Source organism: Schistocerca cancellata, chromosome 5 (assembly GCF_023864275.1).
Source record: "Schistocerca cancellata isolate TAMUIC-IGC-003103 chromosome 5, iqSchCanc2.1, whole genome shotgun sequence".
In the NCBI taxonomy this organism is placed as follows: Eukaryota; Metazoa; Arthropoda; class Insecta; order Orthoptera; family Acrididae; genus Schistocerca; species Schistocerca cancellata.
In genome coordinates, this window is record NC_064630.1 from 561,830,688 (window position 1) to 561,858,010 (window position 27,323).

The 27,323-nt window shown below is 37.5% G+C and overlaps 2 protein-coding genes across 4 annotated transcripts in view; one reads left to right on the forward strand and one right to left on the reverse strand.

Annotated features, from left to right (window-relative positions):
• Positions 1–5,571: 5,571 nt before the first annotated feature.
• On the reverse strand, positions 5,572–23,558 carry LOC126188032 (polyadenylate-binding protein-interacting protein 2). Of its 2 annotated transcripts, none has more exons than XM_049929455.1 (5): positions 23,444–23,558; positions 22,260–22,451; positions 10,501–10,664; positions 7,570–7,633; positions 5,572–7,267 (listed from the first exon to the last, which is right to left on the reverse strand). In XM_049929455.1, the coding sequence occupies exons 2-5, from the start codon at positions 22,428–22,430 to the stop codon at positions 7,172–7,174; spliced, it is 495 nt and encodes a 164-aa protein (XP_049785412.1). In that variant the 5' UTR covers positions 22,431–22,451; positions 23,444–23,558; the 3' UTR covers positions 5,572–7,171. The 2 variants fall into 2 exon arrangements, with proteins under 2 accessions (XP_049785412.1, XP_049785414.1); XM_049929457.1 differs by having other exon boundaries at positions 23,491–23,541.
• Positions 23,559–23,800: 242 nt separating this feature from the next.
• Positions 23,801–27,323, forward strand: part of LOC126188031 (BCL2/adenovirus E1B 19 kDa protein-interacting protein 3) — a 325,431-nt gene continuing 321,908 nt past the window's right edge. Inside the window, exon 1 of one of the 2 annotated variants that reach the window (XM_049929454.1) lies at positions 23,801–23,958. In XM_049929454.1, the coding sequence (XP_049785411.1) occupies positions 23,916–23,958 (43 nt within the window). In that variant the 5' untranslated portion in view covers positions 23,801–23,915. The remainder of the gene's footprint in view (positions 23,959–27,323) is intronic. The other variant, XM_049929453.1, reaches the window with a different exon arrangement.

Consider the following 27,323-nt stretch of genomic DNA (forward strand, 5'->3'; position numbering starts at 1 on the left):
ACTGGGCCGTTTCATACAGATGCTCTGCCAGCATTTAACTCTTTGCATAATTGATCCTTATCATTTTGCAGGAGAGAGATCCATTTGAATTTAAGGTGGTGTGAAATGTGTTGAGAAAATGTTACAAAAATGTGGGGACAAGACTAATACCTGTGAATACTCTTTGTCTCGGGGAGTGGTTGGTTATTTTGAATTTTTGTGATCAATAATCAAGAAGAGTGTACCTGCTGCAGCTCATTCACAAAGCTGGTCATACTAGGCTCACCCATTGTTTTCTCTTGTGTAACGAGCCACCCCCACAATGTGGTTGTGAAGCCAGTGATGGTATCACATATATTGGTGGAATATCCCATTTTTTTGACTCTTTGTAGTAAGTATGATCTTCCAAATTCCTTGTCTTTAATACTAGCACACGATTTGTGGATAGCTGAACTAGTCCTCAGTTTCCTTCATGAAAATGGTTTTTCTTTTCAGTTACAAGGTTTTGCTTTCCTCCAGGAGCAGGGGCAGGGTGGTTGTGGTTGGGGCCTCTCCTCATGTTTCCAGGGTATGGGACCCACAACCTCTCCACCGTGCAACGACCGCTCTTGTATCCCTCAGTTTTTCCAATTTTTAGATTTGACCTACTCTTTTATGCCTTCTACTGTGTGTAATTTTAGCTTCCTCGCTTTAAAGTTTCACCCCTCTGACTGGATCTGCCCACTTTTCACAGACGCCTCTATCTTACGCACGTAACTTCTGAATTGTGGGACTGATGACCTCGCTGTTTAGTTCCATAACCTCTCCTCAATCAATCAATCTATCTATCTATCTTAACACTGTGGCTATGCAGCAATTGTGCTTCAAGGATGGGAACTGATCCATAAATGGGAAACTGCCAAAATGTTAATAGCATTGTATTATTTCTTCCAAGACAAAAGTTACACAAGACTGTAGTGACCTCAGCTCAGAGGTAACTCCACACTGATAACATCAACAACGATCAACGTCATAAGGCTGCTCATTCCAGCAGTCGGTAGGTCACTACTTGCTGCAGTGCGAGGATATGAGTGTGTGCTGTTGCTGGACGCACATTACATGAAAAAAGTAGTGGGGCAATAAGAGTATATATGATAGTAGTTATTTATTTTGTTGTTCTACAGACCAATGAAGAGTTTGATCTGGGAGGGATGTGTACCCTGATGAAAGTATAATGGAAGTTATAACAACCACCACAACTACTATAGCAACAATTACAGCATTACCAACAACTGACATGACAGCATCAGCAGCAACTGTGCCATCAGCAGTGGTACCATGTGGAAGAGAAGAAGAGAAGGTTGTGCATTGCAACAGCAACACACACTCACAGCCAGAAGAAGAGGGATAACTTAGGATGCAACTACAATAGTTGCTGCAGTCATGCAGCCAGGAAAGCGACTGTCCGGGGACACTCACATTGCTTGCTGATAGCCAGCCAGTGGTGAACACCATCTCTACCTGCACTTCGGGCATGACCCTGCCTGCAACAGCCTGCTACTTTGAGTGCAAAGAGTCTTGTTATCTACTGTCCCAGCAGCACAAGTGGACAACATAGCATTTAAGCCAAGAGCCAAAAGCCATTTTGTCACCAAATAGGCAGATGTAGTAGCCATTCTGCATAGCCTCTCCAACCTACGAGGTTGACAGTGTCATCACAATCCCGCCTACCTCCGGAAAGTATGAGCTACTAAAAGGCAAGCTCATTCGACAACTTTCCTTTCTAACACACAATGCTTAAGTCAATGGTTACACAATGAAGAAATTGGCAACAAGAAGTCATCACAGTTCCTGCGACATATCTGCATCTTGGCTGGACTGTACGTCCCAGACCCACTTCTATGGTCCATATGGATGTCTCGCTTGCTGGAGAATGATCACACTCTGCTCTCAGTAGCACAAGGGAAGAACTTGAGCAAGCTGGAAGGGTTTGTATCCCACATAAGAAAACTGGGCAACATCATTTTGCGTCTTGGTGAGTTGACACAATGGGTCAGGGCCCTCCCGCACATGCAAACAATGGGACAACATCCCATCACAAGGACAATGCAGTGTGTGTTCCTTGTCCTCATGAGACTAGAATGAATGTGTTGACACTGTCATCTTGGCAACAAAACATGTAAAGTGGAGCACTGTGCTCATGAATAGGAAATACTGGCAACCTCCCACAACTGGCACGCAAGTCTACTGGAGGCACCAACCCGGACAGATATTACAATGCTTAGAGGTAATAGACAGGACAACTATGATGCAGTTCCTATTGGATACTGGCTCAAATGTGTCTTTCCCAGCCACCTGTTATGGCAACTGTGACAGCATACAAGTTGTGACTTAGTAGCGGCAAAAATTTAAATTTGAACACTGGCTTATAAAGGTCATTCGAGTGGTGATTTATTGTCACAGGCACAATCCACACTATAACCACACGGAATTTTCTGTCCTCTGACCTCATTATGGATGTGAGGAATGCTTCCATTTTGGATTGGGTCACTTCTCTCAAGGTTGCAGGCTAGCCAACTCAGTCCAGTGACCCATCAGTAAACTTTCTCACTGTGCTGACACCAACAGCAAGCCTGCTAACCCAATTGCCATCAGTCATGTGACCTGTCAAGAGTGCCACCACCACCACCACCACCCAACTGTGCATCCCACCAGGATCATGTTTGGTGGTCTTGTTTCCTTGTGGCCCAGGAAGACAGCTGGCACCACTGTGTCGAGTGTAGAGGACTCGATGCTTACCCTGTGCCTCACATCAGAGATTTTACACATCTGCTGGTGAGGCACACCATTTTGTCAATGGAGGACCTAGTAAAAGCCAATAATCAAAACCAAATACCAGTATCAACAAAGAATACCTTTAAAGAGCAATAACTACACCCTTTAGCTTATATGAATTCCCATACGTGTTGTATGGCCTACAGAATGCACCAAGATTTTTCAGCACTTTATCAATGAGTTTTGCAGGGACTGGACTTTTGCTTTGCATACATTGATTTTTTGGTGCCATTCGTCATCCTCGGATGAACATGGAACACATCTACACAATTTTCTAAGTTTTGAGGAGTACAGAATCTCCATAAATAAGGTTAAATGTGTCAGTGTCCTAATGAAGTAACATGGTTTCTGTGATTGGTACATATTCACCAGCTGAAAACAACACTGCACTAACAACTTACTCAGCTCCAAAAATGGTGCAGGAAGTGCATCAGTACATGGGGATGGTAAACTTTTACCAATGTTTTCACCTTGACTGCTGAGGCCCAAGCACCACTAATCATCATCCTCACCAGCTCCAAAGAGTGTGACCCCATGCCAGACACTGACTAGTGAACTAAAGGCAGACAAGCCTCACACAAGCTCCCTTTGATACATGTCACCTGCTGACACTTTACCAATATTGCCTCATGATGATCAATGGATACACCAGGTGGCAGAAGGTATTCCTAAAGGAAACAGAAACTGCAGAGAATATGGCACAAGCAGTCACCTGTGGTTTGTTTCATGTTTTGGTGGTCCCCAGCACATTACCTCCAACGAGGGTTGGCAATGGGAGATAGAAGTATTTAATGCATTGATCTGGGTGTATGTGATACACATGAAAGGGCTTTCCCTATTCCTATTCCTTACTATTTTTTCTCAATATTTCAAACATCTTGTACCATTTTACATTGTTAAAGGTTTTTTTTTGAGTAAACATATCCTCAATGTGTGTGTTTTTCTTAAATCTTGCTTCCATTATCAACTGTAACATCAGAACTGCCTCTGTTGACCTTACCTTTCCAAAAACCAAACTGATCATCAATCTTCTGTATTTTATTCTTGATCAATTGGCATGTATGCACCATTAAGCTGATTGTGCAATAGTTCCAGCACTTTATTTGCCCTTACTATCTTCGGGATTGTGTGCATGATTTTCTGAAATTTATAAGCCCTGACATCTTTGGGTGATGGAGATGCAGCGGTCTGTATTATCTGTTAATAATACAGATTCTACACACAACTTTAATAGTTACATGCTTGCTGCTTCTCCCAATAGTTTCAGAAATTCTAAGGAAATGTTATCTATTTCTTCTGCCTTAATTCATTGCAAGTCTCAAAGGCCTATTAAACTGACTAATACTGCATCTATTGTGTCTTTCATATTGACTCATGTCTTTCCTCTATGTTGTCATCAGCCAAGTTCTCCTCCTCGTAGACACCTTCACAATGTACTCCTTCCGCCTATCCACACTCTCCTCTGCAGTTAACAGTTGAACTCTCATTGCACTCTTAATGCTAATACTCTTGCTTTTTAATTAAACCAAAGCTCATTTTGAATCTTCTATGTGCTGAATCAGTCCTTCCAAAGAATGTTTCTTTTTTTATTTCTTCACATTTTTCCTGCACTTATTATGCCTTGGGTTCTGTGCACTTCTCTTATTTCACTCCTAAAGAATTTTTTTTGCTGTATCCCTGTATTTCTCTGAATATTTTGTACTTGCTTCTTTTGTCAATCAAGTAAAGCATTTCTTCTGCTAGCCAACACTTCTTCACAGTTACCTTTCTTGTACCATGTTTGTTTGTCAACTTCTGTAATTGCCTTTCTTAGAGATGTCCATGCCTCTTCAAGTAAACTCTCTGCTGTGGTATTCACTATCACGGCATTTATTGCCACAGAAAACACATTTAGTCATTCCTCAGTACTTCAGTATCCTACTTCTTTGCACACTGATTCTTCTCTAAAATTCAACCCACTCTTCATCAGTACTAAACTCTGACCCAAGTCTATACCTGCTACTGGGTATGGCTTACAATCCAGTATCTGTCCGACCAAGATGTAATCTAGCTGGAATCATCCTTTATCCCCAGGCTTTTCCAAATATACCTTCTTCTCCACTTGTGATTTTCGAACAGTATCTTCACTACCAGTAGATAAAATTTACTGCAGAATTCAATATTAGTCTTTCTCTTCTCTCATTCTTACTACCAAGCCCATATCCTCCCATAATTCTCTTGTATTTCTTCCCATACTACCATGTTCGACTTAGAAAAATCTAAATTATATAATGCCAAATTGCTTCCATGTGTTGTGAAAGATGAATACATAAAGCCTTTAATGAAGGCTAAAATCATGCTTCTCTGACTCACATTGGACCACTGCATTCAGACATTAACTGAACCCACTATGCAGTTCTACAGACAGTACAAATAATGAAAGTATTCAGATCTGAAGTTCTAATAATTTCCCTATGTAGTGAGCATTACTACAGTTCTCGAGAATTGCCTCAACCATGCAATGCAACATCTGAATGTCTCAGCAGGATAAAAGTAATTCAACTTCAATAATCTTGTTTGTTACCTATATTCATCACACAATCATACCAAGCTAATATCACAGATGGAGCAATGTTCATTTACCATTAATTCACATCTGCATTTCAACAATATCCAACAAGTTACAATTCTTTGGCAGGATCTATAACTTGTTCAATATGTACCTCTAAAAATCTGCATATCATTTCATGTCATGTAAGGAAAGTCACTCAGGTGGTCTCAAATTAAATAGCTACAGCATATTGTAGAAATTTAGTAATACACATTTAATGTAAGAAAGGGCATTCCTCCATACATTTTTTGTGTTGACAAACAATGGCAACATTTACTGTAACAAAATAAAACATCTCCAAAGCAGAAGAATTTCAGTTACTTCACTATTCTACATTTACACAAATCAGACATTCTTTTAAAAGATTAGAGAGAAACTAACAAAAACCAGAGAAGGAAAATTACTAAAGTTCTGTATCAGTAAAGTAAAACAATAAACACAACCATCTAAATCTACATATTTCCTTGTCTTTATCAAACATGCTGTCAATTTTTTTCACATATAAATGTAAGGCTTAAACTATAGCATTTAACCATATTCAGTACATTTACAAATATCCTTTCATTCCGAAACAAGCATACCATTAAGTTGCCGCACTTCATATAACACACATGCTTGACACTTAATATCACATCAATTAATATTCTGCTCTGAAATTATTAATACTGCATATACAAGTCTGCTTAGGGCATTACAAACATAACTGGACCTCTTATTTTAAAAATAAAAGAAAGTAATAAGCTGACTTTGCTTGTATGAACACTTTGCAATAAATTGCAAACAAATGTAAAGTTTGTCAGAATGTCAGCTCTTCAAAGTGAGAGAAGGAACTTCAATTAACAGCAATAACAGAAACTCTGTTCTGCAACTGACTATTGCACACTGTATGAATCTTAAAATATGTAAAATTTCAACTGGTATCAAAAAAGTGAAATGAAGGTAAGTTTATAGCTACCAGCAATTATCAATTAAATATCTCATCACCTCAATGATACAACAAACTATTATGACCTCTTAAATAGAAAACATAAATAAAAAATTTCATATAAGCTTACATTCTCTTTCAAGCTCCTATAAATGATTGTATCTTCCTTCATAATCTAATGAGATCTTGTATGAGCTCAAACTTTCATTGCAATTCAAAGACCAGTTAATTTTACTTAAACTGTCATTTAGTGCTAGTTTTCAAAGTTTGCACAATTCTGGCAGTGCTAATATAAATTAAGTTCTGAGATTCTATCAGAATAAGACATACCCTTACAATAACTGAGTATTGTATAAAGATTATTTTGTACTTTTCCCATAAAGTGATATTAGGAATTGCACAGTCTTTACGTTACTATAATAGCAATAATTATTATAATTATAATGAAATTATTTTTATAAACAATGAAACATTAAATTTTCAAACAAAGAAAAAGGGACGTGACTTTCAGTACTTCTGTGGCATATCGTCAATGGAAAGTCATTTTAAGTAAACTGTAAACACCCAAAGACATTTAAAGAAGAGAAAAATAAAGTTCCAATGCACAGCGGAAAAATGATTTAAGTATATCTCAGCATTCATTTGACAAATGCGTATGAAACTCTACAACCGTTAAAATACTGCATTCTTGACATTTTTTATATATCACATTCATTCTCAAAATCACATCCAAACACCCACTCTGAAGCAGAGTGGAGTATTCAGTGACTAACAAAGTTCATTCACAGGGACTCCATTGCCTCACAGCCTACCAAATGAAATGTAGCTTGGCATCAAAGAAAATGCAGACCTCTGCGTAACTTCTAAGATGTCGTCGAGCGATCCACATTTCCTGACCCGCTGCTCTCTGATGCTTTCTGCTGTGGAACAAACTCTGCCGCATTGGGGTTGAGTGTGCTCTGCGACATAACGAATACATTAAAATCAAGATAGCTAAATGCCACAGTAAAAATAATTGCACTAGGCATAGGCACACGATACTACTGTGCTATGAAAATAAAAATTAGTGAGAGTACTAGAATGACTGCAATACGTTCATCAAAAAATATATTCTATTTCTAGTTTAAATATTTACTATATTTGCAACCTGTCATTTCGGATTTCTAAAATGAATGCAAAAATTCTTACCTTTCAATATTGCTAAAGGCAAACACAGTTCTATAACTTACTGCAATTTCACTAATAATTTGAAATTGCTCACCTGTTTGGCCAAATCATCTTGAACACTCAGACCCTCCAGTGATTGAGAAATGTGGTTTGTTACACTGAAAAGAGACTTCATTAACTACAAAATCATTGTAACACAAAGAGAAACAACAGAAAATAAGACTAACACAATTTACAAAAACACCCACTTCAGAACACATTTCCAAAATAAGTAGGACAGATTAAGCAAAGACCAAAACAAGTTACTCTGTCCGAAGAGGAGCAGTTATAAAATATTTATATGGGTACAGAAGCACGAAGTGGGGTGAGGCTGCAGGAGAGAGAGGCTGAGAGAGAGAGAGAGAGAGAGAGAGAGAGAGAGAGAGAGAGAGAGACCCATGTCAATGCGTTATCAACAAAACTCCTCAGAATGCACTTCCCCACTAAATATCACATGTCTCAGCATATCTGGACCATCACCAGTGGGCATTCTTTACTCAGTTCTGTAAAATGTAAACACGTTTTAAGTAGTAATTGTTCTAACGAGACTAGGCCTAAATACGGCTTTGCCTGTACATCAGCCAGTCACCTGCGATTTAACAATGTTATTGTAAGTTTGGTTGGCAAGTTAACAAACCACTTTACCTATAAATGTAATTTTGCTGTGTGAAATTTTTTTGTGATTTCTTACATTTGTTCAAAATATCTGTTCTTATCTACACTCTCATCTATTGTTGAAATGCACATGCAAATACATGTTTCGAGGAACTTCATTCGCAAGTAACACTTTTTAACTTTACAAACCGTAGTGCTTATGCTGTTGCAGTGTGGATACACTTTCAATGTTTGCTTGTTGCAATATCAATCTCATGCATTTTCCTACTGCTAATGCCTTCTGCATATGGAACTTTTCTTTTGTCATAAGTCAACAGCACAGGTTGGGGCTGTATTTTAGTATTTTTACATCTGTTTCTATTTTAGTTGGGGCTATTAAGCGACCAGCAAATGTGCTATGGGAGCTGTTATGTTTTTGAGCTCAAGGGGAGTTCTCGATACCTTGTTTCTGCATTTTTGCCTTATGCATGCTGACTAACAAGAGTTGCATACAAGTTAAGGCATGCCTAATCTGTTGAATTTACCCGAGGGTGTTTCCTGTGTCCTTAGATTTTTTTGTGTGTGTTGTGTTGTCTGGTCTGTATCCTATCTGAAGTGACTGTTTCTTTAAAATGTTGTCTACCCTGTGACCTATTTTATTATTGTGAATGAGTATGTGCCATCTCGTTTTGCATATGGGTTCTTTGTCCTGTTACCTCTTGTATGTGATCATTGTCCGTGTGTCGAGCTGTTCTGTGTTACTGAACAGGCTTGTGTGCATGCATGTGACCTGTTAATTCCTTACTAATTTACACATTTTTTTGTTTAGTTTTTCTATCATGACCATTCTGTACTGTAATCTGTTTTACTGTATTCAACTCCTTTGCGTCGTTCCATTTATTTATGTATGTCTTGTTTGATCTGTTCACCCTGAATCTGCAATTTACTTTTTTGGGTGACAAAGGATAGTCTGACCAATTGTGAATGGTGTATGCTTGTGGTTGTGGGTTTGCTGTATATTGCGAAATAATGTGTGTTGTTTATTCTTTGCGTGGATGGATCCAGAAAATTTAGTGAGTTGTCCGTTTCTGCTTCTAATGGGAAACAATTTTATTAGGTGTAAATTGTATAAAATATTTCTTTAATTGTGTATCTGTTTTATGTGTGTATGAGGTTAATCTAGCATGTTAATTTATATGAATGTATCGTGCCTGTTCTTTTGGATATGTCCACATTCTCATAATCGATTTGTCTCAATAGGCAAAGATAACCCACTTCCAGTGTGGATGTGCAATATCATTCGACCTCCAGCCAGAATCTAAAATTAGAGAGCATGGAGGACACAGACAGTGAATGTGAATAGGTGGCACTAGATGAAAATAGGGTCAGCCAGAGAGCACACCAAGATAGCCCACACATTTGCAATAAACACAGTGTCTGGATAGTGCAGCGGTCAACAACTGCCCAGTAAGCACGAAATCCCAGGTTTGCGTTCCAGTCTGCCACACATTTTCACTAGTCACTGCTGATCCACATAAAGTACAAATGCAGCTGGTATCATCAGTTCCTCCCCCCCCCCCCCCCCTTCGACTTACATAACAAGCATATTAGACACATTGTTACCAGTATAAAACTGTATTTTTTTTTGTTTTTATATTGGATCTGAATATCTTTTTCTCTAAATTACTCCAAAAACAAATGATACATACTTTTCCGCAAATTATCACCTTCCAAATCTAAATAATGTACGTTGTCAATGGGATAAAAAAGTTGCAACCTATCCACTTACTGGGCAGAGCTGATTTGACATCATCTAATTCTTACCGTACTATGCTACTCCCTCCAGCTCCGCACATACACTGCTAATAACATCCTCAGTGGCTTCAGTTGAAGTTAATTAGTCTAAGTCTTTTTGAGAATTTCTTCTGAACAGAATAGAATTTTCATCTCATCTACTGTTTTCCATACCTCTTGATTTAGTACCTCACTTGACTACTAAATTTAGAAGATTCTCCACACATCAAATATTTCCCCTTTGTCTTTCAGCAATTTCTACATAGGTTATGTTTCGGTTCCATAGAATGCTGTATCGAGACTGCTTCCTAGCCTAAAGTTCATTAGAATCACAATGAAACACAGCAGGAATCAGACAATGGGTTTCACTTGGTAATATCATTTACAGTTGTCCCAATATGAGTAGAGGAAAGTTTATATACTACAAAAAGAGAAGGAAAATACTACAATAAGAAACAGTGAAACGTACTACCGTAAGGGCCACGTCTATGCCTCTACTTCTAAAATGTAGGAATAATAACTTCAAGCACTGTGATTAAATCAGGATTGTAAAATTTGATTTCTTACTAATTCATTTCAAAAATCCACGAATACATACTCATCATTAGTGCTCCAGGCTTGTCGAGGTGGTGCAGTTGCATCACTTGAGCCTCCATTGGTAGATGCCATCTGATTACGGATGTTTCTTATTTCTCGTTCATCTTCTAGCATTGCCTCAATACATTGTTCCATTAGCTCTTCTTCCTCCAGTTGCTGCATAACCTAATCAAATTGAATTATTTGTTTATTTTTAACATACTTCCTCTGTATAAAAAATCACACATAAATTCAACTCCTGAAATACTTCCAATGTTAAGGTACAAGTGAAGTGTTACTGCCAAAATTTCTTGCAAACTCAACAACTGAAATGTAGAGGATAGGCTGGAGTTTATGAAAAAATGGGAAAAATAAGACAGGAAGACCAGATTTGTTTTAGTGATTTACGAATGAAGGAGCCCTGACATTGCTCAATCTAGTACTTTGTTAGCAATGCAATACAGGAGAAATTTCATATAAATTTGCTAATAAGCTGAACTAAAAGTATGATAATTCACAGCAGGTCCTATTCATAGGAAAGTAGGTATGAAAGAATGAATTAAAAAAACACCCTGCTTGGATGTAGGGAAAGACAGAAAGGAAAACAAGTTTTACAGTATTGCTGTGAAGACTTTGCATATGATCTCTCATGATCATTTGACTTCAACAGACAAGCTCTTGTTCGAGATGTGCATCCACTGTTCAACTCTGCTCGTTCCATTATGCCTATCTATTTACAGTTTCATTTAAAACATTCAACTAATTACTGTTTTTAGATTTGAATCGTGCAAAAGAAAAGATTAAGTTAAACTAATAAATCATTACCAAAAAACATTAAGTATCAGCACTGTAATCCAGCTAAATTAGGCCAATTTAGCAAAACAGTTTGCTGTTTCTGCCCTAATAATCCTTCACGAGAATGGAAGATTATTATTATTATTATTATTATTATTATTCTTTCTTTTCTCAGACGTTATGTTTGGTCAAAAATGGAAAGCGACGCGGACCTTGATCAAGCGTGACTTCCTTTTAACAATACGGTATATGTTATATTGCATTTAGGAACTTTCAGGTGATTGAACATGTATAAATAATCACGGATTTCTGTAGTTGTATATATAAGTTTGGATGTAACTGTATTGCATTGATGTACTGGTGGATATTGTGTGGTATGACTCCTGTTGTTTATAGTATAATTGGTATAATGTCAACTTTATCCTGATGCCACATGTCCTTGACTTCCTCAGCCAGTTGGATGTATTTTTCAATTTTTTCTCCTGTTTTCTTCTATATATTTGTTGTATTGGGTATGGATATTTCGATTAGTTGTGTTAATTTCTTCTTTTTATTGGTGAGTATGATGTCAGGTTTGTTATGTGGTGGTGTTTTACCTGTTATAATGGTTCTGTTCTAGTATAATTTGTATTCATCATTCTCCAGTACATTTTGTGTTATTATTATTATTATTATTATTATTATTATTATTATTTATTCTGGGTTAAAATCTAGCCTTACAAGAATCAAAATCACATTATTTAAAGAATCAAAAATCAAATGAGATGCTGGTAAATAGCACCCTAAATATCACTGAATCGGGAACACAATACATTAAATTCCCGGATGCAGAATGCAACATCTGTGTTTCACTTGCAGTTATGTCTCACAGCTTAAGTGTACCCTTTGAGAAGACTTGCAGGGTGTAATGTGCTAACAGAAGTAGCAATAGTAATGATGTAACATTCATTAATGTGACATTAACTCACAGTTTCACTGAAATATAAACACTTAGTAGCTGGCCACAACCAAGGGAAATTGCTTGGAGGGCAATCCAGAATGCACTGAACAATTCTGACAGCTTCCTGTGTGAATTTAATACAACTGCAGTCAGGAAATTTCTGGAGTAAGCCTGCTAGCACCTCCATAAAGTCAGCAATAATATGAGAGTGAATCTGGAAGTGCACAGTGGAATTCTATATGTAAATATTGGTGTACTACACATTATTTTCCAGGAGTCAATCTTTCATGCTACACGTTTTTCTCATTTGAAGACCTCACATAAACCTTTACTGTATCCTGTTGACTAGCAAACAATTACCACATGACACACTCTTCACTCCTATTGACTTGACACAATTTATCAGTTCAGATTCTATTCCTCCAAGCTCTGAGCATATAGTTCTAATTTCTGTCCCTTGTGGTACATATTCAGCAGCCAAAATTCACGTACAGTAACAGCTTCTATGCATACAGTGATGAGATCATCCTGGATGTTAAGGCTGCTGACATATTATCCATTAATTTGAAACTTATCTCCTGCAGTGTGAACCTCTATCTGTTATTAAAATCTTAGCATGTTTAGCCATCAGCATGATGTCATCTACAGCAGTTGGCTTACAGCTGGAGTCTTATTCAGACTGAGAAACCAACAATACATATTTTAACGCATTTCTTATGAGATGTACAGCTTTGGAAGTCACAAGGTCCCTTATGATCAAACCATCATCAAACGGCTCTTGCCCATTCTGTGAATAACTAGATAGTACATGGTGTATTTACAGCTTTACCATGCATCATCTAGATATATTCCATTCTCTCTTCAACCATGTCTGCTACTTCAAATTCCACAATTCATCAATATATTACAAGTGACATAGTTTGTATTTAAATATGTGGTGAAACACCTCTGCAACACTTCCTGGGTGTAATTCACATCCACAGAATTATATCTAACAACAATAAGCCAGAGAAATAACAAAGTTTAAGAAATAGAAATAAGCTTTTCACATTGAGGACACCAAAAACAGAATATGTAACTCACCTTCTCAACATACCCAAATGGTAAAGTTCAAATGATAAACCAGACTGCTACGACCTCCCACCTCTTAGCATACTGGTCCACCTTCAGCACAGAAAACTGCTGCAAATAACTGTAAACAGTTCCTACAAGTCCTTGGAATGTAACTGGAGAAGATGGCATCAGATGTCCAGGCACAAGTCATCAAATTCCTGTAGATTACAAGGTGATGGTTCGTGAGCTCTAAGCTGCAAATTAATGTCTTACCAGATGTCTTTCATAGGACTGACACCCCATGAATTTGGAACAATGATAGCTACTCAGACTAGTCATCATCCTTCTCAAACAACTGACTTGATTCTGGTGTTTTGGTATATTTTATTTTTTTCTGATGGAGAGTGCCACATCCAGTGAGGAGTAAATGAGACATGAAGCTGTCAGCAATAACAACATAAACTGCAGCTTCTAAGAGACACTTTGTTACAACAAGAATTATGGAAACCTAGATCAATGTATTACAAAGTGTACTACTGCCACAACTCAATTTTATAGATTCAATAATACAGCTAGTCATTCATCTACAAAATGGAAATTATGGTTCGCTGCCCAGTCATGATGTTCTCACGTCCACTGCAATTTTGCAACAAAGCCAAATGAATGGTGGTACCAAGAAGAAGAATAGTTTTCTTATTTTCTAGTATTTCTGTTGCCACCTTTTCCACCTTACAAGTAGGATAGCCTACATGTTATTTTATCATGTCATGAAGTGTGTTTACAAGAGGCAAAGTAATGATAGTTGTATCTGTGCACCATCCTCAAACTGATAGATTAAGATATTTTTAAAAAAGTACTGGTACACTACTCAACCTAACCAGATGGAAATATTACTGGTTGTGGCTTCAACATCTAGAGCTTTGTTGCCTACCAGAAATTCCAGAGTCATTCATTCAATTTCAATAGACATCATAGTAAGTGAACATTTAAAGAATTTATTAAACGATTTCCTCTGTATGTTCGTTTACTATAAGCCTTTTGTGTCATTTAACATGCCTTCCACTTGATTTCAATAATGTTATTCTCAGGGGAAGTGTGGTCATAATGTCATTGTTTATATTTATATTTTATATAAATACAAAAGTAGATCTACTCTTTTGTTTGACACCATAAGTATTACAATAATAGGGTCTCTATATCTAACAACTAATATGTTAATCTAAAAATTAAAGTACTATTGTTCAAATCCCAGCCAAACATAGATTATTTCATACAGCAATTCATTACCATCTTCTAATAGTGTTACATGTACAGTGAGGAACCATGAAATACTTCATGTTTGTAATATATTAATAAAGGAAAAATATTTGCAACAGAATGTGTTACGAAATTACATTCATGCTACTGTATTCAAGAGTACTAAGGAAGTCATAAAAATTCCGAAACTGTCCGTAGTCATATTCCTCTATTATAATAAAGACTCTTTTCACAATAATGTCTCAGTCTTTTGGTTTTGCTGAAACAATACAAGAGAGATAAAGCTTTTCCATAAGAGTTACTCAAGCAAGGTTTCAATGGTGCATGTGTTTTGCACCAAAATGTTAAAATTTTTTTTTACGTATTTATTTGTGGGACACACATCTGAGCACAAGTAAATCTAGTCCATTCCACTTGAGTGGTTTCCTAGTTAGGTGCCTTACAGAGTAACTGTCTCATACAAGCAAAAGTGAAAGTAAGTGTAGTGCCACATTTACGCTGTTGATTGTTTTATGTTTGTGAAAAGGGCCAACTAGCAAATTAAGATGTAGCACCATGTCTAGGAGAGAGAATTCTCAGGTTGAAGGGTTCAAGTACTATAATGTACCCTGACAAACTTTAACATGCATGTTGACATAAAAGAGACCAAGATGACTCCTGAGCAGTAAACCAAAAGGAAGTGATCATGTTTGTCAACACAATCTATATTATGAAACAGCTAACCCACGGCTTGGACACCCTGTCTCAACTGCAGGCTGACTAATGACTTCCAAGGGCAACAAAAATCTTATTTTCAATATTTCATATAATTAAAATGGTGTGATCTACTCAATAAGAGGTGTAATCTTATCTTAAAGTTTTAATACAGGAGCCAAATATTACAAAATGTGTGTATATACGAGGTTTGGAACTTGAATATTGGCAACTATTTATTCACAACCAATACAAAAGACTGACATGTTTGCACCTGTTACTGTTCTTCAAAGTAACCACCAGCATTGCGTAAAGCCCGTTGCCAGCGATGTGGAAGGCATAGAACACTGTTAGCAAAGCCTGTTCTGTTGATGGTGCGAATGGAGCAGTCTACTGCCTGTCGAATCTCTGAAACAGTTCCGAGTTCTGAAGCGAAAGCCACAAAGTGGTTCCTTCATCTTCAGAATCAAACCAAAGTCACAAGGACTTAAGTCCAGGGAGTATGGTGGATGGTACAGTACTCCCCAGTCCCATTGACCGAACAGAGCAGCCACAGCTTGCACTATATGCGTCCACACATTGTTGTGCAAAATGATGGGTGGGTTGCACAGAAAGAGTCACCGCTTCTTTCGCAAAGCTCGTCACAGTTAATGCTCCAAAAATGAACAATAATACTGTGCACCGACAGTCTTCCATGGAGGAACATAATGAGTTAGGATAACACCATCACAGTCATACACAAGAATCCCTATAACTTTAGACCGCTCCATTCGCACCATCACCAGAACAGGCTCCGCTAATGGTATACTATGCCTTCCACATTGCTGGCAAGGGGTTCTACACAATGCTGCTGACTACTTTGAGGGACAGTAACAGGTGCAAACATTTAACTCTTTTGTAGTGGTTGTGAATAAATGGTTGCTACTATTTAAGTTCCAACAACAGTGTGTGTGTGTGTGTGTGTGTGTGTGTGTGTGTGTGTGTGTGTGTGTGTGAGAGAGAGAGAGAGAGAGAGAGAGAGAGAGAGAGAGAGAGAGCGCCCAGTTCAAGATGCACAAATTATTATTATTATTATTATTATTGTAGTCTTCTTCAGTTCAGAGACTAGTTTCATGCAGCTCTCCATGGTACTCTATCCTGTTCAAGCTTCTTCATCTCTAAGTACCACTGAAACCCATATCCTTATGAATCTGCTTAGTGTATTCATCTCTTGGTCTCTCTCTATGATTTTAACCCTGCACATTGCCCTCAAATGCTAGATTGGTGATCCCTTGATACCTCAGAACATGCCCTATCAACCGGTCGATTCTTCTAGTCAAGTTGTGCCACAAATTTCTCTTCTGCCCAATTCTATTCAGTATCTCGTCATTAGTTATGTGACTTACCCATCTAATCTTCAGCAGTCTTCTATAGCACAACATTTCAAAAGCTTCTATTTTCTTCTTGTCCAAACTACTTATTGTTCATGTTTCACTTCCATACAGGGCTACACTCCATACAAATACTTTCAGAAACGACTTCCTGACACTTAAATCTACAGTCGATGTTAACAAATTTCTCTTCTTCAGAAACGCTTTCCATACCATTGCCAATCTACATTTTATAGCCTCTCTACTTCGACCATCATCAGTTATTTTGCTCCCCAAATAGCAAAACTCCTTTACTACTTTAAGTGTCTCATTTCCTAATCTAATTCCCATATCATCACCTGATTTAATTCAACTACGTCACATTATCGTCATTTTGCTTCTATTGATGTTCATCTTGTATCCACCTTTCAAGACCCTGTCCATTCCGTTCAAATACACTTCCAGGTCCTTTGCTGTCTCTGACAAAATTACAATGTTATCGGCAAACATCAAAGCTTTTATTTCTTCTCCATGGATTTTAATTTCTACTCCAAATTTTCCTTTTGTTTCCTCTACTGTTTGCTCAATATACAGATTGAATAACATCTGGGAGACGCTACAACCCTGTCTCACTCCATTCCCAACCACTGCTTCCCTTTCATACCCCTCGCCTCATCTAACTGCCACCTGGTTTATGTACAAATTGTAAATAGCCTTTTGTACCATATATTTCACCATTGCCACCTACAGAATTTGAAAAAGAGTATTCCAGTCAACACTGTCAATAGCTTTCTCTAAGTCTACAAACGCTAGAAATGTAGGTTTGCCTCTCCTTAATCTATCTTCTAAGGGAAGTCTTAGGGCCAGTACTGCCTCACGTGTTCCAACATTTCTACGGAATCCAAACTGATCTTCCCCGAGGTCAGATTTACCAGTTTTTCCACTAGTCTGTAAAGAATTTGTGTTAGTATTTTGCAGCTGTGACTTCTTAAACTGATAGTTTGGTAATTTTCACACCTGCCAACACCTGCTTTCTTTGGGATTGGAATTATTATATTATTCTTGAAGTCTGAAGGTATTTCACCTGTCTCATACATCTTACTCATCAGATGGAAGAGTTTTGTCATGGCCGGCTCTCCCAATGCTATCAGTAGCTCTAATGGAATGTTGCATACTCCCGGGGCCTTATTTCAACTTAGGTCTTTCAGTGCTCTGTCAACTCTTCACGCAATACCATATCTCCCATTTAATTTTCATCTATGTCCTCTTCCATTTCCATAATCTTTCCCTCAAGTACATCACCCCTTTATAAATCCTCTATATGCTCCTTCCATCTTTCTGCTTTCCCTTCTTTGCTTACGACTGGTTTTCCACCTGAGCTCTTGATATTCCATACAGGTAGTTCTCTTTTCTCCAAAGGTCTCTTCAATTTTCCTATAGGCAGTATCTATCTTAACCCTAGTATATATGCCTCTACATCCTTACCCTTGTCCTCTAGCCATCCTTGCTTAGCCATTTTGCATTTCCAGTTGATCTCATTTTTGAGACTTTTTACTCCTTTCTGCCTGTTTAATTTACTGCATTTTTATGTTTTCTCCTTTCATCAATTATATTCAATAGATCTTGTGTTACCAATGATTTCTACTAGCCCTCATCGTTTTACCTACTTGTACCTCTGTTGCCTTCACTATTTCATCTCTCAAAGCTACCCATTCTTCTTCTTCTTCTGTATTTCTTTCCCCCATATTTGTCAACTGTTCCCTAATGCTCTCTAAAATGCTCTGCAACCTCTGGTTCTTTCGGTTTATCCAGGTCCCACCTCCTTAAATTCCTACATTTTTTGCAGTTTCTTCAGTTTTAATCTACAGCTCATATCCAACAGATTGTGACCAGAGTCCATATCTACCCCTCGTAATGTCTTACAATTGAAAACCTGATCCTTAAATCTCTGTCTTACCATTATATAATCAATCTGAAGCCTTCTGTTGTCTCCAGGCCTCTTTCACATATACAACCTTCTTTCATGTTTCTTAAACGAAGTGTTAGTTATTATTAACTTATGCTCTGTGCAATATTCTACCAGGTGGCTTCCTGTTTCATTCCTTACCCCCATTCCATATTCACCCACTACTTTTCCTTCTCTTCCTTTTCCTACTATCAGCAAATTCCAGTCCCCCATGACTAAAAATAATTTTCGTCTCCCTTCACTATCTGAATAATTTCTTTTATCTCATCGCACATTTCTTTAATCTCTTCATCTACCAAGCTAGTTGGCATATAAACTTTTACTATTGTGACAGGCGTGGATTTAGTGTCTATCTTGGCTACAATAATGCATTCACTATGCTGTTCGTAGTGCCTTTCCTGCGTTCCTACTTTTTATTCATTATTAAACCTAGTCCTGCATTACCCCTATTTGATTTTTTATTTATAACCCTATAATCACCTGACCAAAAGTCTTGTTCCTCCTGCCACCGAACTTCGCTAATACCCACTATATCTAACTTTAACCTATCCATTTCCCTTTTTAAATTTTCTAATCTACCTGCCCAATTAAGGGATCTGACATTCCACGCTCCGATCCATAGAACGACAGTTTCCTTTCTACTGATAATGATGTCCTCCTGAGTAGTCCCTGCCCGGAGATCCAAATGAGGGACATTTTTACCTCTGGAATATTTTATCCAAGAGGATGCCATCATCATTTAATCATACAGTAACTCTGCATGCCCTCGGTTCCCCTTGCTTTCAACCATTCACAGTACCATCACAGCAAGGCCATTTTGGTTAATGTTACAAGGCCAGATCAGTCAATCAACCTGCAACTACTGAAAAGGCTGCTCCCCCTCTTCCGAAACCACACGTTTGTCTGGCCTCTCAACCACACGTTTGTCTGGCCTCTCGACAGATATCCCTCCATTTAGGTTGCCCCTGCAGTACGGCTGTACCCATGTTTATTCATTCAGTGTTTGAGACTGTAATGACTTCGCAGCTTCCAATACGCTTTACATGTAATTTCAAGTCTTAAAACTTACCACCCTCACTTCCACAAAATTAAGAACGGGAAAAAGTTTATCGCTTACCTCATTTCTACCAGTCATGCATCCAGCTTTATGTTTTAATTTATTACTTCTTTACCACTAATTCTATTTGCAACGAATTTGGAAACAGTTTCCAGATATGCCACTGAATGTACCTGCTAAATTATGTCACTGTACAACACGGCTCAGGAGGTATCGTCACAGACAGCATGATGCAAGAAAAACTACTTTTCGCTGAAAATTAGCACAAATTACCCAGACCATGTTCATCCCGTGTTTCATAATGAGAGCACTTAAGTGTCCAACAAACTTCAAGCATAATTTCAATCCCTGTGAAAAATTTATTTTGTTTACATGCACAATGTGAAGTATTTAACACACTGACTCATTTGTAAATGAATCAAGATGTCTGAAGCTGTTTTATACATTGTCATTTGTTTCTTGGAAGACATAGGAGTTTATTGGCGGTTTTCTACGGGATCAAGTACAGCTTAGGATAGTGTGGACGGTGACCAACAATTTATGATGTAAGTGGACAAAAACTGGGAGCCAATCAAATCAAAATGGCTATGGCATTCAATACCTGGACATAACCACTGTTAGCAAAAAAAATGTTTGAAGTGAAAAATGAAATTTCAACAATAAAAACACTAAAACCATAGAAAATTAATGTACCTGCAACGATAGTATACTACTAAAATGTTAAAGACTTAAATGAATGTACAAATTAAAAAATGAAGTAATATTAAACCCAATGGGCAAAATAATGAATTTATGAAAAGTTTCACCCTATGCATGTTACTGACAAATACTTGAATATTTAACGAAACATCCTGGCAGATTAAAGCTGTGTGCTGGACCGAGACTCGAACTCGGGACCTTTGCCTTTCGCGGCCAAGTGCTCTACCAACTGAGCTACACAAGCATGACTCCCGCCCCATCCTCACAGCTTTAATTCCGCCAGTACTTTAATATTTAGTTCAGTTTACTTAAGAAAGTGAGTAAGAGGTTTTACGGCACCGAGTCATAATTATAAGAAAATGGAAACCTTAAATACATTTTACTGGTAGTTTCTGTGTTAACTTACAAAAGTATTCAACTAAAATTTTGCAACCACTGTTCCATTATCAAAACATGATACGCTACCAAATTACATTGATGTCCAGGTTTGCGTTTCAGCCAAAGTTTCACATACATATCACACACTTACTTTCACATTTTCAACTGGAAAGGGGGAGGGAGAGAGGAGAGCAGAAATTTCTTATCCCTGATTAAGATGTGCAAACAGTGCGTCATGTACACATAATACAGAGTACATCCCTCAGTAATCTTTTGAACTAACAGCATGCGTGGACAATTTTCAGTTCTTACACTAACTTGCGAAGCTAAACTACTCCATATCACAGCATGAAATCTGGTTCAACTTTACTTACATTGCATTCATTGTCACAGAATGTTAGATTATAAGCAAAAATAAGATCTCTCGGGCCATTTGCACAATCCTTTTACTCCAGACTGAAGCTTCAGTGACAACTGGCTTAGCTGAAACATACTGCTCTGATGCGAAAAATTGTGGTATTTGCTATTGTGCACCCTACTACCAATGTCACCTGCACACTTCTTCTCAGCTTTCTTTATGAAGTTACTTAACAGTTAAGCATTAGAGGCCGACTGAAGTACTCCCTGTTTAAATGTCTTCCAGCCTACTAATACAGTATTAGATAGCAGTCAATGGTATCCAAATCCTTGAAGATCCTATTATGGGATGTTAAAGAGTTCTAGAACAAACAGTTTTGTTCATATACGAATGAGTACAACTCCGCATGAACTGACACACACACACACACACACACACACACACACACACACACACACAGCGCTTCAATAAACAGTGGTCATAAAGCAGGCAATGAGCACATTTTAGAATAAAATATCTCTCATAACAGACTCTAGTGCCATTTCAGAGTAGATTGGTAAGAAAATGGTGGAGTGGTAGTGGAAACAGTATGGCTGCATCCAAACGATATAGTTACTAGTACAGTCAAATTAGCTTTTAAGCAGCTTAGTAAATATTCTGCAAAATGTTGCATCTATTTCTGAGTTACTTTATTTATGTGCATTCTTAATATATGAAAATTTCCTCTGTTTTATAATAAATCTGAATGTTGTGAAAGTGACAAATTACTTTTGAACTTTCTGGTTATTTCATGAGGAAATATCTACCTGCAAAACTTTGGAGGAAGGAAAATAAGGGTTTTATGTCTCTGACAGGACATTATTCATTACAGCACACAGGCTCCGGGTGTTAACTGTCTACAGTTATTTAGGGGAATCCACAGGAAACCTATAGCCAGATGGATATTTCAATCATTTTTTTTTTAATTCATGGGCATTAATATAATTAATATATGTAACAACTCTGTTTTCATCGCACACACACACACACACACACACACACACACACACACACACACACACACACACACACACAGGAGAGAGAATATATTTCTATTGTATATTTACTTCTGAATAAAATTATACAGCAGGTGATATTCTGCAATTTATACACTAAATGGAAATTGCACAGATAAAATTACATAACTGTAAAAAATGGCAAACCACAATGAAATAGAGGGTCCTGCAGCAAACTTACTTGTTTATCAAACTCTTCCTCATTTTCCATCCAAAGGTATTCAGAAAAATCTCCATCATGAGATGGCGATTCCATGTCTTCTACATTTCCGATGTCTGAGCCATCGGACAAATATGACACTGAGGAATCATATCCGTAGAATCCATTGTTTGTTGGAATCTTCATTATCATAACAGGTGTCACTAACAGTACCTATAATAATAAATAAAGTGTCTCATTCCATATAAAAAAACAAATATTTTAATATAGCCCAAATACCCTGAATATAAATCGTTGCTTAAAACACAATCATTGCTTGTGACTTACAGACGTAGCCCATCTTAAATTACAACACGACCCGTCCCTGTGTGAACCCCAGTTTTTGAGCTCACCTACTGTTTTCACAGTTTAGGAAAAACTATCAGTTTTACAATGTTTTCCTACCGCAAATACACGTAAACAGCACTTAAAATTTCCCCAAAATTAAATTACCTCGTCGGTCGTAAACGTCAGCAAATACGATAGTTTTCAATTCAAGTACCCCTAAATAATGCATTGCCTTTCGCAATCGCATGGAATACTACCACAACAAACAAATGGTATTGTAACATATTCTTCTCCTTTAGGAACAGACACACAAAAAATTATTTACGCTTGGTAAAGTATTACAGACACGAGTATTAGAAAACAAGACAGCAGTACCATACAGAAGTAGATCACGATCACAGCTTAATAATTGGCATCATAAGATACCATAAAAAATTTCCGTATATTTTTTTTTGTGTGGGTGTAATGCAACAATCTAATATACAAAATTTTTTACATCACGAACGTACTCTCGTCTCTGCTACGCTGTACACTGTAAGTAGGTTACGACAAAACTTAACCTTGGCATATGGTTAATATCGCGTTGTCATGTTCCCTATTACCATTCGCTTCTGAAATAAATGGTAATCAGCACTTAAGCCTTGTAAATAATCTCATCGTCTGTACGTAAAACATGCTTAAAAATCTACATAAAGCTGTTTAATGCGACATATTCCAGCGACCATTTTAGGTTTTACTCTATATGTGGCCCGCAATGGGCCATCAATATAATATGGCCAATTTTTGTGTTTCCAAGATGTGAAATTTAAGATGCTTGCATTTCCTTGGACATTAGGAATACTTAAATTTTCTCATCAAATTTCAGTTGTAGCATTTACCTTAGCAGAAGTTCATCAAAGACGCAGTTTATCGTCGTAATACGCACCTCACAAATACAATCAGCTGTTTATCGCTCAGACAGTGCTGCTACCTATACTATGCGTTCAAAAACAGGACACAAGATTAAAGCTGGTATGACAGATCTCTGTGAATTTCAGACAATGTCAGGAAGAATTTTAACTTATCGTATGAAAATTTCTTGTCTTTACACGTCTCAATAAACATAAAATTATGTAGAGCATCCAGACCTTAAAAATTATTGTGGATATTGTAGAATGCCTGTTGACTATAGCCGTTGTTTGGTTTGTAAGCTGGCCTCTGATTGGTCAACTTCATGTGACGTTTCATGTTGACGTTACACCAAAACAAAGCGTCAACCCTGCAGGCATAGCTGACGTAAAAAGCTACAAGCCAGTGCTAGTGTCAGTTTGTATCCGATTCCGACAGTGGTGTGTTGATGAGTGAGCTGCAATGACATCCACTCCGAAGTCTATTACTGATGATGTTCTCGGAGGTAAGAATTTAATTTTATTGTATTTCATTTGAAGGACCACGAAATTAACGCTGAAAAGTGTTAATGCAGAAAAAATCGGCACCGTGTTGATTGCCGTGTTCTTGGAAAAAGTTTCGCGGAGTCAGTTGATTTAGATCTTCCTTTGCGTTGTGACAGCTGGTTTGCTTAAATGAAAGTGTTTTATTATGCACTGTAAAATTCGGAACTAATGAGTTGTACAGCTGTTAGCGTCAGGTTCGTACATTATTGCGTTGTATGGATTCTTAGGGCCACTGTGGCTTTAGTTTTAGTACACTTCCAAATTTTCTGTAGGATGACACCAGTGATGAGGGAAAAAATAAAACTTATTAAAATAAGATATTAAATAAACGAACAATGTTTGATTTATACTGATACTTTTAGTTTTTTGGGCACACACGATCGTAATATTAAATATTTGGTTGACTGCTTCATAAGAGATATGTAATATTCTTACGACATGCCTTATGTAAGCAGACGTATTTCAATAGTCCTTATTTTCGCCTCCAATACAAAATGTTTTGTGCCAACCGCGAACGTTGTTACTGGGTGTAATGGCCTTGTCAAATTAGCGGAAAAGTCTTAAAATTAGTGTCGAAGAATGTGAATATGAGAATCATATGCAGAAAAGACTTTTTTCCGTACTACTAAGACTATGAGCGAGTCGCAGACAACTAAGAATGCGTGCACAATTCGTTTTGGACTTCTAGTATGCCTCTGTATTATTTGGGTCATGCACATTATACTTAATGCTCTTAAGTCATTATGTGAATATATTAGGTAAAGATTTGCGAGGAAACAAAGCAGTTGTAGCGAATTTTTATCTGTCGGCAAAATGATTATTGCCGCAGACGACGAATAATAATTAATACTGGTAGAACTTTGTGCGTCTGCGTTAGTAGTGGGAGAAATTTCACATTTGAACATTCCGGTATTTCTAAACATATTGTTGTTTCGTAACTTTTGTTTTCAGCAGCTTTACTTCTGTCTTACTAAACCGTTTAAAGTAAATATGCGAAGAATGTATCGCCGCAGCTATGTACAAATCGGCATTCCTGAGCTGCCCACCTTTTAACTGATCAGTCTGTCAAGAAAAGCACATACTTGGTGTGAAGACTCTGCTTTAGCACTACTAAAATCAATTGACAGCAAAAATCTTAGCGCTTACGCATCAATGTTCTTGCAGATGTTTTGTATGGACAGAGTAAAGGTCGAACGAAGTAAACAGAAAACAGCTGATATTTTAGCTAGATTTTTTTTTCTCAACCTGCAGCTACACAACTGAAGGAATTTTGTTTTGTTGTTTTAGTGATGTATTCTCTATCCTCAATCATGCGCTTTGGCTCAACTTCCTCAGACACCGTCCGGTTCAACTTTAATTTAGCAGTATCAAGGTTCGAGACTGTGTCGGTCATCTTGATTTAGATTGTTACATCTAAGCAAATGCATCGTTAACTCTTGTGAAAGAGTGCTGTTTCAGATTTTTCAAAACAGTAAAAAAAACTTGTTTTTGTTGATACAGAACAAAGAATGGTGCCCTAAAAGTTATCCGCTATGAAACCCTTTTCATATTCTGCTCAACTTTTTCCGTATACCCGGTTCTCAATGTCTTGTAAATTCAGACGAAGGCTATGATCTGCTCGCTTCTTGCGCGGTCTTCTTACATAGGCAGTTTTTTAGGCGCTTTGGATTATGAGTGTGCTTTCAACTGAACTTATGCACGGACATTTGTTTCTTCTATGATATGAAAAATCGCCGCTCATAATAAAGTGATGATAGAACTTCCAAAATGCCGTCAACTTTCCAATGTTATAGGCATGTAACATAGAGATTTCGTTTTAAAAGTTGTTCTACCCATGCCTCCATTCACATCTGTCCTCTGCAGACCACCGAGAGGTACATGGCAGAGGGTACGTCCCATTGTACCAGTTATTAGGCTTTCTTCCTGTTCCATTTACGTATGGAACGCGGGAAGGACTGTTTGAATGCCTCTGTTCGTCCTATCTGGTACGGGTCCAACACACTTCAGCAATATTGTAGAACCAGTAAATATTGAGAAATCACAATTGGTTGCGTAAGTCGTATTTTGAACTTAATAGTTTTAACTAATGATAAAGGTGACTTAAATTTTGTACTATTAGAACATTCAAACAGATAACTAGACATGTGTAAGTTTACTTTTGGCTGATTTGTACATTTACATTTTTAAGTGTTTGTTGTAATTACCGACTGCGACACGAGGTAAGAAAAAGTTTTGTTCCTGGACTGTTTCTCTCGCACAGCGTTACGTGAAGAAATTACGAGATTCAGTAGGGTTACCTGTGTCTTGATGCGTTTACGAAGCTAAATCTTTGTTGTATTTGATTACAGGTACTTATGAAATAGTCTTGAAAACGCGTATGTTTACAGTGAAAGTTGATCATTTGGCACATCTCTCTTGGCTGATCCAATTTCACAACTTTCCATGAACATGTTTTTAGTAACTCATAACTCTTCGTTTAATGTTAACTCATATTTGTTGAAAAAAGTCGATTAGTAAAAGTACTAGTAACAAGCGAAGTAATTCACAAAATCCCCGGGACTTCTTCACACACATTATTAGCGAACACTTTTTATCAATGGCCAAGAAATAGTCAGGTGCGTCCTTAGTACAGTGAAAACTTAAGACTGAAAACTTGGTTCAAATGTACCTTAATAAACGACAGTCGGAAATCGCTTCCAACATTTACATGATGCATCAGTGAAGTGGTGAATGACATAGATGGAATGCTTGTCGGTTTCTGCATCGAATTTGTGCAAAATAAGCTCCTCTGTCAACTAAGATTTGTCACATGTACACTGAACAAAAGAATTTCGCCAGAGACTACATAAGAACTTTTGAGGATTATTATCTTTATTTTCATATGCCGTGATAAAGGCTTCTTGGTTGAAAACGAAACTGAGAACCTATTAGCAAGCAGCAAAGTTCAGCACTCGCCGATATGACAAACTGAGTAATTACAATACGTTCATTCCTCCCAGAGTCCAATGACATAGTATAATCTAACAATTTGCTTCATAACATTTTAATGTAATTATAATGAAATTAACAATGAAAGAATGTCATGTAGGGTGAGCAGCAAGCCGTGATTGTATGCAGATGACGCTGTTGTGCACAGGAGTGTCGAATGGCTGCAGGAGGATTTTGTATGACGGATAGAATTCCTTTGAATGATAGCTTGCTTTAAATGTGGATTACTCTTTAAGTTAATGCGGATGGAGAGAGGAAACTGTAAGGTTAAAATACAGGCTTGTCTGTTGGTAGACTCGGTCGCAGCTATTAAAAATTTAAACAAAAATCTGCGGAA

Coding starts and splice junctions, on each gene's coding strand:
- LOC126188032 (XM_049929455.1), bottom strand. CDS start 22,430: ATGATAATGAAGATTCCAACAAACAATGGATTCTACGGATATGATTCC. Junction 7,634..10,500: donor GCCTGGAGCACTAATGATGA/GTATGTATTCGT, acceptor GTCTCTTTTCAG/TGTAACAAACCACATTTCTC. Junction 7,268..7,569: donor AAGATGATTTGGCCAAACAG/GTGAGCAATTTC, acceptor GTTATGTCGCAG/AGCACACTCAACCCCAATGC.